The sequence below is a fragment of the Anser cygnoides genome, chromosome 6, assembly GCF_040182565.1.
Source record: "Anser cygnoides isolate HZ-2024a breed goose chromosome 6, Taihu_goose_T2T_genome, whole genome shotgun sequence".
Lineage (NCBI taxonomy): Eukaryota > Metazoa > Chordata > Aves > Anseriformes > Anatidae > Anser > Anser cygnoides.
The window spans coordinates 6,121,767-6,136,429 of record NC_089878.1 but is presented as its reverse complement, the minus strand read 5'-3'; the positions used below and the strand labels follow the sequence as shown (position 1 = coordinate 6,136,429).

Below are 14,663 nucleotides of genomic sequence, written 5' to 3'. Positions count from 1 at the left end.
CATCATGCTGTCTGCTTACTATTCTGACTGTACACCCACTTTAATAATAAACAAATAGGAAGATGACCTAAAAAGAGGAAAGCTTCCCATGAAAATAATTAGATTTCTTTCACTGCCCTCAAATATGAATCACACCTTAGCATCACCTGCAATTTACTTCATTTCTTCTAAGATTGATTTGTTTTCACTTACTGTGCTTCAGGTTCAGAAACATCTGAAATTAAATGAAAATGTAGCCAATTTTATGACTGCATATTAGTATTTTGACTTTGTTGCCCTTATCCAGCAAAGTCGAAGGCCACTGCTGTTCATCCATGACAAATGAGTTAAAGCAAGGAGAACTCTCAGACATTCTTCCATTTTCGTGCTTGCAGATGTAGTTGAAATCAACAGTTTTATTTTGTTTGGTTCAGAGACAGATACTCGCTCATGGCAGGTCAGAGCTTAGAATGTCTGAGAACAAGCTACAGCACATATGGATATTCAGGTCTTCTGAGACTCATCTCCAAACACACTTTCTTAAAGACTGGAGATTGCCTAACTTCAGAAACAGAAACATAAAACAAAAATGCCTTAAATTTCTGGCCAGACCTAGTTTTCCGTTTTTTCTGTGGAAATTTATGAAGGATGGTGATCTATCACCCATCCTGGTTCTTCTGCAGTTCTCTGTGCTGAAGAGATTAAATTGGGCTGAACCTGCTAGATTTAGGACTATTTGCAAAGTTGTTTAAATCAAGACATGTTGCTCAAACTTGCAGGCTGTTGGCCTACCTAATATTCCAGCTAATAATCCAGTTTATTGGAGCAGTATAATGAAAGTTTTCAGTAATGTTGCAGGAACAATGGAGGTAAAAATCAAAACAGCTACCTTCCAAATAGAAACAAACATTTAACTGAATATACTTCAGAAATTCACATATGTATTTCATTATCAATCATAATTAGTCTTCCACAGAATTTTGGGGGGAAAAAAATAAATAAGCCTTGCAGAATGCATTTTACATATCTAGGGCTGGTTAACATGGCTTTCCATAGATAATTTCTGACTTAATCATCTAAGTGTTGGTCTGATTAATTTCAGCAAGAAATAGACTTGACCACATTTTAATTACCCTATTGATTATTTCCTGAAATATATCTTTTTTTTTTTTTCTTCTTCTGTATTCCTGATTTAGTTTATCAATTTCCCTGAACCTTTGCATTTAATAGAACCCTACTTAGATTTGGGCACCTTGGCTTTTCTAATTGTTAAAATACATTGTGAAAGGTGTGTCCTTTCAGAGCTTTTCAGCGTGTTCCAATTTTCAGCAAAACTTGCATTGCTGCTAGCCGCTGCCCCTCATTATTGAGACGCAGGAATGATGAACATAGTTTTCTGTATTTGCTGAAGCATAGAGAAGTTACTCTATATCATGTGAACCTATCCAGACACTCACTCTGCTTTCTATCAAACCAACTGAAAAACTTACCCTGCTTAGTCCGTCTGGTCCTGGGTGGGTAGGGTGTCCGGGAGGACCAGGGTCACCAGGCTGGCCAGGGATACCAGGTTCCCCATCAATCCCTTGAGGACCACGAGGACCCTAGAAAGAAAATAATAAATGCAGAGTGTGCGCACAGGTATTCAGGAGAAGCCTTATAAATGGCAAATGGTCTCATTTGTGATAAATCCAAATTTGCAAAGAAAGATCTTCAAAAAAAACATCCATCAACATCTATTCTTACTTTCAGATCCGTAGCACTGACTAAAATGAGTTATGAATCCAGCACACAAGTAAATTGGAGCAATTTCTCTCAAAGGCTATTCTAGAAACTTAGGCTTCCTATAACTTCATATTCGGGTATACTATTCCTGATAAACTGCTGTGCATTATATAGAACATCAAGAATTTATTTATAAAATACAGATAGCTCAAATTTGTGCACATACATAATACACACTCAGAAAATTCCAGCAAGACTGATTTCTGCAACCTCTTGACATCACAAATGGTTTAGCTCATACTATTACTGAATTTCCAACACTTCCACTGCCAAAAATGCAGAGTAACTCCCTTGGTGTTGATGTTTTCTCTAATTAGTGTTTGCAGAATAGGTTGGGAGGCTATTCCATTGCTCCCATTTTTATCGTTCACTTTTGCTTCCTAAACTGCATTCATCTTATGATGACAATGCGGTTGTGTCAGAACCAAAATTAAATACAGAAGCAGCTAATAAGACATTAATGGAACAAAATCAATGGCAGTATGGCCAATACATATATACTTCAATCATAAGTATGGACTTCAAATTAATTGTCACACTTGCCTTCTTCATTTGGAAGAAAAATGCTGGAAAAGAGTGAGGAAAAAAATTATACTGTATAATGAGCTCTTCTACGTTAACAATCCTTACACAGAAAACTTTGGAAGCCTGTCTCAATGACTCATCTTTACAAACACAATCAGACAGATTGCTTGTATTTCCATGAGATGAGGCCTGTATTTCCATGCAGTCTGCAACAAATTTCAGTGGAACTTAGGGTCTGAACTAGTATAGTTTGAATTAGTATAGCGTGCACTTTAAAGAAAAAGCATTCTTTGGGAAAGAGCTACATTGACATAGTACTGACAATAGGATTCCTGGAAACTCTCAGCAAACAAGCTAATTTTCTCCTCTTATTTCTCAATATATCTTTATGACCTGAATTTCTATATGCCTGGTAATCAGAGGACATTTTTTTCGTATCAAATACACATCCACATATACTTGCAGAACATGAGTTGTAAACAGATGCTATTCTGAAACTAATGTACAGATTGCTGCATGTTGGATAGGAACAGAAAGTTCTTTCAAAAAAACTTTATTATCTAGTATTTCTATCAAAAATATAACTATACACTGCCAAACCTAAAAGTGTATAATGTCTGAAGGAGGAAAAGCCTAAGTTGTCTTCTTTCCTTTATTCTCAGCACAAAAGGAAAACACAGCTATGCATTACAGAAAAACACAGATTTGCCTGAAAGAATTCATCAGACTTCTATAAAATAACTAGTTATTTTCGACACCCAAACTGAGATGCATTAACAAGATCTGATTTAGAAAAAAGAATATTCTTTTTAGTTCCGTCTTAGGAAAGGAACTACTTTTTTAGTTACCAATCCTGCTTCAAGAGCAACACTGCCACCACCCCTACCTCAAAACCCCAAAAGTCCCTGAAAAGCTTGTTTGTATTTATAGCTGGTAACTAACTGATGGTGTATAACCAAATTGTATTGTATTTTAATAAAATATTGATTATAATTAATAATATATATGAATTTATATGCGTATTAAAAACCTTTCATCGTCTTCCACCAGCTCATGGTAGTGAGGTTTAACAAATATATTAAAAACCTAGCACAAGCCACAAGGTGGCATCCTTTAAACATGTATTCAGGATAATGACAGTTTAATAATTCTGGCCCGTTGCTGCTGCTGGTCAGGAAACATTAGTACAGATTTTGCCTGTAATGGAATAAAAGGAAATGCAATTCACAGTAGAGCACTTTGAAACTACTATCTATTTTACTGCTACTTCAATTACAATCTAGTATAAAAGCATACTGAAAAAAAAATGCACTGATGGTTCTGAGCATGCTCAAGATTATTTTCTGTCTTCAAAGGATTAGTTGTAATTGCATGTAATTGTATCACAGTCTAAAACTCCCCCTCCCCAGATGTATTTTGTAAATCCAAGCACACTCTAGCCTTGCTGTTTCTCTCTCACTGTTATGCTACCAAAGAATTTGAAATAAATTACATGCTAATAGTCCCAAATTCACAAATCCTGCACTAGCAGCCACTCCCTATCTAAAGTACTACTCTTTGCTCTCTGATCTATACCCTGACACACACAGTCTCACCAAAACCTTTGACATTATGTTTTCAAAGAAGCTGACTGGTTCCTAATGCCTTGATATCCCTTCAAAGCACTGTTAATAATGAATGTCAAAGCAACTCAAAACTTTTCACAGCCTTTTGATATTTTAAGTGTTTCTAGCCACCACTCTGTAAAGACACACAAGGAACTCATGGCACAGGACCAGAAATTTAGTGTCTCATTGATAAACTTGCACTCTGGGAAGACACTTCAGATATCTCTGCAAACACAGTCAAGATTCCTCTGCAAATGACAAGGTTTCACAATTACTCCAAGAATTCTTTTATGTATCTTGATAGCAATTCATCAGACAAAGGTCTTAAGGTGATCCAGAGAGGAGCAGTGGCTTGGCATCCAACTCAAAGAGGCTACACAATTATTCCATGTCTTTAGAAGCACTGTCATTACCATCTATGGACAACAGGCATTCACTGGAGGAACAGCAAAAAGAGTCAATTTTAGACCTATGCCTAAAACACAGCTCTGTTATTCAAGCAAAATACGTTAAGTATTGGCTTGCTCTCTCCTGAGGGATAGGAAAATATCCACATAGAAATTACAATGATACTATTCTTTAAAACCTGCTAAAAACAGCTTCTGCATTTTGCCCTAGCTTTTTCAACAGGAACGTGTCGTCTTTGGTATTTTCAGCACTCCCCTTTTGGCCTTTCTGTGGTTCTCCACATGCAGACGCTGAAATTCCCTTATGAAGTCTTTATTTCCACTGAGCAATCTTGATTATATTATTCACCAGCATACCAACATATGTAGTCACATATTAACTCCTGCTAACTTCCTGAGCTTTGTCTTCTCTGAAATACTCTGATCCACAAAGTCCACACAGCTGCTGATACACAACAGAAACCAGCAACAAAAAAACCAGCAAGTTCTTAAAACAGAGGAAGATGATGTTCTAGATTTTTTTTTCTTTGGTCTTTTAAATCCTGGAGAAAACTGTACTCTCAGACACTGCTTCAAGTAACTGTTGAAAAACTATGGCTTTTAGTGGAAATACTGCTAAGTTTCTATCAGTTATCTCAGAACACCCAGAGATGGTGAGATATAAATATTTTTTCTGTTTGTTAGTTAATTCTTGGAAGATATGAGGAAAGCTCTGGTAACTCTCAAAGACATGGAGAAAGTTCAAAGCAATCTAACCTCTTAAGGTTAGTCCAGAACTTAATTTTTAAAAATATTTAATAACTTACAGGTCTTCCCTTAGGTCCTCGTTCTCCTCGTGGTCCTTGTGAACCTGGAGGTCCCTAAAAGAAAGTTTAGAAATATTGAACACCTCTTAAAGTAGCTAACGACTTATAAAGCTCTGAAGATATGAAACACCATGCTTATTTGAAAATTAATTTTTGATTTTTTTTTCCCCCACATGATCATAAAGGAAACAGCTATGACCACTGAATATTCAGTTATCTCTTCTCAAATGCACATTGCCTGAATGGAACAGAACCAGGATGTAGAGATCTACAAAATGGTTTCATATCTCACATGCTCCATATCTTAATTTAGCACAGGTTTTCTGAATGCTGAAGTCTATCAATAGTGAGTTGCACAGGTCTGAGACGCCCTTCCTGCTAGTCCAGAACTGCTCTCTGCTTAGTTGCAGCTGGAGAGCATACTGCATCTCCTTCTACTCCTGTTAGAAAAGCATTCCCCAGCAACAACCTTGCTCAAAGGTCCTCAGACATGCATGTTCTACAAGCACACATCCATTTGCTTCGGGCATTGGCTGACCTGACACTAGTACAAAATCCCATAATTTTGATACCTCCTCAAGTTCAGCAGTTTGGCAGACAATGCCCCCCATCACACGCATGGAAGATTCTTCCTTCACATCATTCTCACAATACAAAACAGAAGTGGCAGAAAGTGGAAAATGCTATCATCAGAGAAACAGAAGTTCAGAAAATACTCACTGCAGGTCCTGGGCGGCCTCGTATTCCGGAAACCTAAAGAAGGCAATAGAAATTAAAGTTACCACACAACGTTATGCCTATAAAGAAATATCATTGTTATTCTATACAAAGGGAAAATTAAAAAAAAAAAAAAAAAGTGAGATAAATAAGTGAATGACAATGATTTAGTCTCAATTATTTACCTAGTCTTTTGTCTCCACACTTTAAAGAAGGAATGGTTAGGCATTGTAACAGGCTGCTCAGGGAGGTGGTGGAGTTTCCATCCCTGGAGGTGCTTAAAACATATGTGGATGTGGCACTTAGGGACCTGGTTTAGCAGTGGACTTTAACATGTTTTTGAGTGTTAGACGATGGTTGAAGTTGACAATCTTATGGGTCTTTTCCAACGTAAATGATTCTATAATTCCAGAAATGTACAACAATAAAGATAGAAAGGGAGAATTTATATCATTTTCCCTAATGTTTCTACTCTTTCCAAACACTAATATACCACCATACCTCCACAGAATTTAACTATAAAGATTATGACACTTTTAACTCTAAGATTCTTTTCCCAAAATGCAAATGACAGGCATTTCCAATGTCACATATGTGACACAGGGTAATTCATTCCGCACCTTTCACTACCAGCCTGTACATTTGTATTGCATTTCTTTAATTGCTGCAATTCTGTCTTAAGCACTGAAATGTCAACTTCTAGGGGGTGTAGATAGATGAAGAAAAAATGGACTCACAGGTGGCACTATTCCAGGTTCTCCTTTTTGCCCCTGTAGGAAAAGGATGCAAAAACATCAGATGGTAGAAAACAAGTGAAATTAACAGTAATAGTTTCACCAATATAATTCCTGTGACTGTGACAAATGCAGAGACTTTTCTAAGGATACAACTGTGACTAATTTAAAGTCCCTGCAATAGTTAATCCACACTATTTTAATGAGTACAGACACTGATTAAATGAAGGCTATAAATTAACTGAGTTTCTCTAACTGCTCAACACGCTGGATGAAAAAAAGACACAAAGTTAGAAATGACCATGATATTTTTTAAGTAGTAGAAAACATGCTGCCGCTCTGTTATGGGATGATTTGATTCAGTTGAAATGCAAAGCCCACAGCAGCATTCAGATGCCATTTCTTCAAGACATTAAATTAGAATTCATAACATGGACATACAAAACCTGCATGTCCACCTGCAACATAGGGACAGAATACAAAGCAAAGTTGCATGGCCTCAGAATGAAGGGGATTGCATTTAGCAATTGACTTTTCTGTGTGCTGAATGTGTTCACAATGATTACACATTAAATAAAATAACTGGATTTAGACCTACTGGTGGTAACCATTTTATTAAGAGAAAATGAGGGCTTTGTAAACATACAAAATTTCCTGCCTCATTTAGCAAGTAGTGAGCTGGTCACAGTCCATTTATTTCCACAAACTACCTCTCCAGAGATAGATACTCAGTTTTAATGACAGTATATACTTGATAACCTAAAATTAATTTCAATTACTTCTTGAGGCTGCTTACCATCTTAGAAACTCATTTATCAGAATGCATTTTAATTTCTCCTATAAGAATAGATCTTCTCCGCATTTAATTGCACACCATAAGCTGTGATGCCTGTGGAAGCGTGGCTCTGTGCAGGAACACATCGTTGTAGTCCTTTGGCAGTGCCAGGACCACGTGTCCCCATCCTGCACTCAGACATACCCAGCACCTACAGAGCTGTCTGTCGGAGGGGACCTGCATGAGCCCTCAGGTATCAGCTGCCAATGTTTTACTTAGCGGTGCCTCAAACGTAGTCGTGATGTGATGCAAGCTGCCTGGGGCACCCTGAACTAATACCACAGTGAAAGCACGAAGGGTGTCAAAAAATTACCATTTTTAACCATGGTTTCATACCTTTAAATATGGCTGAGGAGTATTTTTATGATATTTGGGCAATCCTCTAGTGATTTATACAAAGCCCCATTTATTCATGGCCAAGTATATAGAATTAAATATATCAGCAAATGTAAGAAAAACAACGTTATTATTAAAAACGTGATTTAGATCAAAGAGCGATGTAAAACATTTTGAAAAACTTGAATTTGGAGGTATAACTTTATGATAGAGCTCATCACATCAGTGCCCTGGGATACCAGAAGTAAGGCAGAACAGATCTGGGGTATGTTTGCCTACCAGTAGAAGGTGTCATATAGGTTCCTGCAATTATATCTGGCCTTAGGTGCAGCGATAAGCAAGATGGGCTGCAAAGCTGATGTACCAGCCACGCACGATATCTCAGGGGCTGCTCTGCCCTATATGCAGTAGTGCAACAGCTATCTTGTGATTGTTACCTGAATTACGTGTAGTTTAAAGCCAACACCAGGACGTCTAGACAAGATGCAGTAATGCCTTGCACCTGAATATAAGACATACCTCCAGCACAAAGTGTCAACAAATACAGCAGGAATGTTTAAAGAGTGGTTGTGCTACCTAGTGCACACCGGGCAGCTAAGTTTCAGCAAAACCAAGCTGAAAGTTTTAGGACTTTGACTTCTAATAAAATGGTGGTCCCTTCCATCATTCTGTGGCACTGCTAGATATGAAACAACCAAACTACTTAAACTGGAATTCCTGTGATGTAGACAGCAGGGATTTTCAGTCAGGGGATTCTCTATATTAACGCTAGGATTTTTTGTCTGCATCCCAGGATTTTTTCCATGAAGATTTGCTTCTTCCCATCTTGAGGAAGAATAAGAGAAAAAGAATTAATTCCTTTTACAAGAGCTTATATTTATTTACTGTAAAGCGCTCCAAGGAGATGCAAGAGACTTTTTAACAGTTGTAATATGTTTAAAAATAAGTAAATAAATAAAGGAAGTCTTACCTTTCTTCCTCTACCTATTAAAAGGGATAAAAGAAGAAAAGAGAAACAATTAATGTTTTTACTCCAAGAGACAGACATGGTAACAGTTGAGTGAAGGTGTTACAACTAGAACCATCCCAGATCCTGGATGCACAGAGGCCTGGAGAGGGTCCCAGAGATACACATACTCCCTCGTTCATGTGTGAGGAACCAGAAAGGTTTCAGTGATGTCCCTGACCCTCAGCCTTTTTCAGCATTGCAAAGATAAGAAGCAGCACTTCAGGAATGCAGAACGCCCAATGGGGAACTCTCAGAAGCTTTTAGCACTGGCTGAATGGCTGGCAGTCAAGTCAAACAAAGTTTTATTACAGATTTGCATACAAGCAATGCTGATGGATCCACAACATACAACACAGTATTTTTCAAAAGACAGAGCTGACTGGAGGGTCTGTGACTTGTTTTTGTTAAAGTTTTGCAATATCACACACGCCTGAATTCAGAGCCATGTAGCCACACTCATATCCACAAACATCCTTCAGAGGAATATTTTATTAATACCCTGAATAACAGTAAGGAATTCTGGAATGTTTCCATACTGCTCTTATATCTTATGGGTGTATCTGTTGGCCTTGGCCTAATGCCTCCCAAAACACAGCAGGAGGCACCATCTGTTTATTAATGCTTGCCACATCTTGCTCCATTGCTCAATTACACAAGTCCCTACCACACACTCTTCATTACTACTTCGTTCTACACTAATTTAATCAACAGTAATTATACCTCCTGAAAAAAATAAATAAATGCTTTAATTATCATATACAGAATAGTTCAAATAATGCAACACACTGTATTAATGAATATTAATTGCAATTTAAGAGATTTTGTCTTAGGAAAATATTCAGAGGGATTTACTTCATCCAAGTCTCTCCCAGAATTAAAAATGGACTGGAAAAGACATTATCTTGAAGGTATATCACAGAAAGTATGCAAGAAGGAAGTTAAGAATATACTAATTTTTTTCTGATGTCTCATGAGAGAATTGTGCGTCCATGTTTCACCTTGGGGAAACGCTTTATAGTGCTTACATTTCACCACTTACGTATAATATTTGCATTTATTCAGCTATTGGAGAGGCCTGGAATTGAGCTTGCTATCAAACCACGCTCTATTTTATTATATGTCTTAGCATATTCATCTTTCAGTTCCAGATGAACCACAAAAAGAACCCAGAAAGCAACCTCCTTGAAATATCAAGATGGAATTCAGCTCAACCTCTTAGCTATAAAGCCTTTGGGCTTAATCAAGACTCACAGTCAGAAGAGAACTGTTTCCAGAGCCAGCTCAGGTGCAAAACAAGACAGAAAACAGCTGCCAAGTATTTACTCTCTTCAGATTTAAACTTTCACAATGGAAATACTATTAGAAATTTCAGTATCGTGAGTTCCTACTTCTTTGGGCTGATTTTAGGGAACTTTAACCTCACCACCAATCTTCCTGCATATTCCGACTTGAAATTGGGAACAGATCTAGATTTCATCAGGGTCTCCCTATCCCATTTTGAACCACAGCAGAGCAAATTTCATTCTCAAGGCCAGCCTGACTGGTTCTCCTTTCAAAAAAAAACTGAACTGGAAAGCAATCTTACCAATGCCGTTGTCAAAATCTCGTGTCGTATGGGGACACACAGGACAGCACTCCCCTGGGGGCACCTGTGGGTTCTCACACTCCAGCACATCTTGACACTGGATTTCATCGCAAAGAATAGCTCCGTTGTCACAGACACAAATTTGGCAAGGCGAGGGCTTCCAAATATCCCTGTTCAGGTACATCTGGCCATTCTGAGTGCAGGCGATTTCTTCACCGTCTTCTCCTGGAAAAAGAGTGAGGATATGTAAAGCATTTTCCAACTGTGAAATCAAAGGAGTATTAGGATGAGGATGAGGAAAGAGCAGGTCTGGAGATGAAAAGCAGCACCACATACATGAAGAAAACAGTCCACCAGCATAGCTGAAGTTAATATATAACCACCATATTAAATACCAGTCATCTTAAATGTCTTTCTTATTTTACCACCTTATTTCTCAGTCAAGGGGAAGTAAAATGGAGTTGTTGTGGAGAGGCACAACCCCACCACATGGTCTCAAATGTATATTGCCTTAGGAGTCTGGGTGCCTTTCTGCTCAGTGAGGTACTAACTCTGCATTGACAAACTCCTGCCACATGCCAGCTCTCTGCAATGTTTGCCCACAGGGCATTAGGGCATTTTCTGGGAAAAAGGAACCTGTGATACTTTCGTAAAGAATAAAAAAGTGCTACCTGCTCCCTGCTGCAAGTACTTTACACAGCCAGACTTACAATAGTGTGGAACAGACATGGTAGAATGTTTGGTGGAAAAAGAAAAAAAAAAAATCATTTATTAGGACCTTGGCATAAGGTAATATCAGCATGGAGGGTGAAATCTTCCAAATAGGACAACAGGACACCAGTGCATGCATAATTCATTGCTATTGATATATGTTAACTATACACAAAATACCTCTTAAATATCTGAACTATACATAAAAGAACGTCCTACGTGGCCATTTATATAGGTGCAGCATCTACTGACTAAACGAATGTCCTATCTGTGTATGTATTTCTCATGTTTGTATGGAGCTCGTCCTATTTTACTAAAGTTATGCATCCTTTTTACCCTATCTACCCTTTATTTCTTTTTCTTGAATTCCATTAATTCCATTTAGAAATCTATTCAATGTAGTTCAATGTAGTTTTCCAATCTACTGTCACCAAGACAGAACGACTTCTCTAGGTTGAATTCTCTTCTCTCTCTCTTTTTTTTTTTTGTTCTGAGAAAACTTAAAATTTTCAAAAATTTCCCTATTTGAGGGGAACATAACTGTCCCTTTAGGTATGTAAGCAAACAGTCCAGATATCTGTAGTTTTTTGTTTTGGGTTGGTTTTGGTTTGGGGGCGGGGAGGAGGGGGAGTTGTTTTTTTTAAATAATGAAACAATAATCTCCTCCTAAAAATAAAATACAATTTTAAAATAAAATACACTTTAAGAAAAAAAATTCTTTGGTTGTCCAACATTTTTTAAATGCCCTATCAACAAAAAAGAGACTTTTTCACTTTGGCCTAATGAATATTTCATCCTCTAAAGCTCCACCCAACCCAAGCTCCAGCAGAAGGAATGAACCATCCCCAGACAGTCCCCAGGCAATGGGTCCCAAACCTGCAACCCAAAAACCCCAGTGCCAAGATTCCCTCCTCAGAGCCATAGGCAGCAGAGCTCTCACACGCAGCTTCCTGTGCTCCAAACAACTCTCCTGACCTTGGGATACCGTGGCAAGGATTAATCTTATTCTGGGTGGCAACTCCAGCTGACCACAGAAACCCTTCTATCAAAACAGTCTTTGGAACTGGAACAGTCTGGTTAAAATCTTGGTCTGGAGATTCCCAAACAGCTCTAATTTTGAACCAAAGAAAGACTGGGAACAGAGGTAGCTCTACATATATATTCTGGGTGCATCCCAGTAGTCAAAGATCACTATCAGCATTTTTTAAGAAAACCTGTTATTAGCATAACAATTAACAGCACTAAGCACAAGGTCAGCTTCACTGTTCTATGCATTTCTGCCCTAACTTGAACCAGATGTAAACAGAAAATCACAAAGCAATAAACAGGAACAGATTTAGGATTTTAGCTTCATGCCTTAACTCAAGTCCTGTTACTCCATCAATGTCAAAGCTCAGAGAAACGGAGCAGATGTGTCATTAACTGTTGCCTGCCATCATCAGCTTCTGCAGCTTTCCAACAGAAACTGAAATCCAAATTTATACCAGGTCATCTCCTCTCTTCAACTGGTTCATCACATACACTGACAAAACAACTCAAAGGGGTGCCACAGAAGCTCGGGAGGAAATGTTTTCAGTGTGAAGTAAAGACATCAACCGAGTGTGGTGCACAGCCCATTTAGGATACTGTGAGAATCACTTTCCAAACTGCAGAAGGCATTTTGAAAAGCACTCTTCTCACTTCTCCCTTGTGTGCATGACATAACGCGCTGTCTGACATATTTAGCCTTTTTCCCCCAGATGTCTGGCATATGGTCTGTGTCTTCCTTAACGTATCACCAGTAGAACTCGCTGTGCTGTTCCAGAGCAGCAGTTTGCATAAATGAAATTTCTGAGTTACCGAGCCCAAAGTCAGCGTTCTGTCATGACTTCAAATAAACCACACAGCAACTGCTTTGGCAAATCGGAGCTGCGCCAGGTGGTGACCAGCTTCTGCCAGAGCCCTGCTCAGTGGCTGGGGAAGAGACGGGCAGGGAAAGAGAGGGGGAAAATAAGCACATACTCACTTCTGGAAATATATTAAGAAGTCTGACTTCCTCTCAGATTGCAGATACACTGATAACTTTAAAAGAAAAGTAAATGTATTTTTTATTTCAACTCTTTTTTATCACATTTGCTGTCTCTAGTTTTCCTTTGGGCTGTGACTGTGCTAAACTAAGAGTAACCTGCAGAGAGCAGATACTGCACCTCCAACTCATCCCACAAGCACCTTTTGACTTTTCACTGTCAGATCCAAACTGTAGGCCTGTTATCCATCCATACCCAGACCAAGAAAAGCAGCAAAGGAAATTGTACTATTCTGTTTCTTCCCTGGCTTGGAAACGAACAAGTTTTTTTAATTATAGAGACCGAGTAACAAAGTATTTGTTTCACATGTTCTTTCTACCTCTGCAGTTGTAACACAAGATGCTGAAGGACTCCAGAAATTGTTAATGTGGCAAAATGATTTGGTAGTCCATTAACAAACTCCTTTCTCACCAACCAGAAGTACAACTATTATTGCTATTGGACCTGACTACAGAATCCACAGGGTCACTGATCCATGTGAGTCAGGGAAAATGAGTCTCAAAGCAGCCTGCAAACACAAAAGGCAAGGTACGAAAAATACCCTATGAAAAATTTAAAGACATTCGTGTGCTTGTACAAAAGGACCTTTCTGAAAGAGGTTTTCAATGAAAGGCACCATGACTACAATGTGATTTTTTTTTCTGTCATACATTGATCTGTTGGAATATCATTTTAGCATGAAAGAACTGTTCAACCAGAAGTCAAAAGTCATCCCCAGCTGATATATCAAATCATCATATTCAGAGACCAAGCATCAACTCTTTGTAAGTAGAAATCACATCATGCACTGACATACCCAGGCCCAGCTCCGACAACACTGAAGTTGTACACATTACTGAAGAAAAAAAAAAAAAAACTCCCAGCCACTAGATGGCTGTCAAAGCCCATCAGTCACACGAGCAAAGCCCAAAGGCATCCAGCAAGGGCGTGCAAGCCACACCCTGCTTTGGGCATTTTTGCTGAGCTTGGTTTCTTTGCAAGCAAATATCCATGTTAATTCCCCTCCTCAAGGAGCCAAGGACAGGACGAACGTTTTAAGAGAGAGCATACAAAACCACTTAAATCTTGCACTACCAGCCGTGTACCATGGTGCAAGTGCACCTGGAGATCCACCACTTGCTCACTTTTATGGCACACGTTGACTGGTGAGCAGAGCCTGGACACCAGGCTGCTCTTCCAAGGGCTGACACAGGGGAAAGAAATGGAAATCAGAGAGTAAAGTGGGAGAAAATGGGTCTTGGTTTGTTGAAATGGTAGGGGAAAGGGAAGGATTCAACAGCAAAGCAGCTCCATTTCATTTCACTTTTACTCGCTCAAGCAGTGACATAATTAAAGGAGTGTAAATGCTGATAGACCTACAGAGGCAGAGAACACAGCCTAACAGAGCCAGAAGAGATGATGACTGGTCCTTAAAGCTCCGGCTGCCAGTGTTACACTTTCTTTCTGCCAAGAGGGACTTCTTGATGCATATTCTACACTAAGTCCAGTACTTTTTTACATTGCTTAACATAAAAAGTCTAGAACAGAAAAGGAAATATTACTGAATGAAAAAGACTGGAGACAA

General features: G+C 38.7%; 1 protein-coding gene across 1 annotated transcript in view; it reads right to left on the bottom strand.

Annotated features, from left to right (window-relative positions):
• Positions 1-14,663, bottom strand: part of COL5A2 (collagen type V alpha 2 chain) — a 116,999-nt gene that overhangs the window by 52,127 nt on the left and 50,209 nt on the right. The window contains exons 2-7 of the mRNA XM_048058465.2: positions 10,323-10,547; positions 8,699-8,712; positions 6,561-6,593; positions 5,827-5,859; positions 5,107-5,160; positions 1,470-1,580 (exon numbers count right to left, since the gene is read on the bottom strand). Coding sequence (XP_047914422.1) covers positions 1,470-1,580; positions 5,107-5,160; positions 5,827-5,859; positions 6,561-6,593; positions 8,699-8,712; positions 10,323-10,547 — 470 coding nt within the window. The remainder of the gene's footprint in view (positions 1-1,469; positions 1,581-5,106; positions 5,161-5,826; positions 5,860-6,560; positions 6,594-8,698; positions 8,713-10,322; positions 10,548-14,663) is intronic.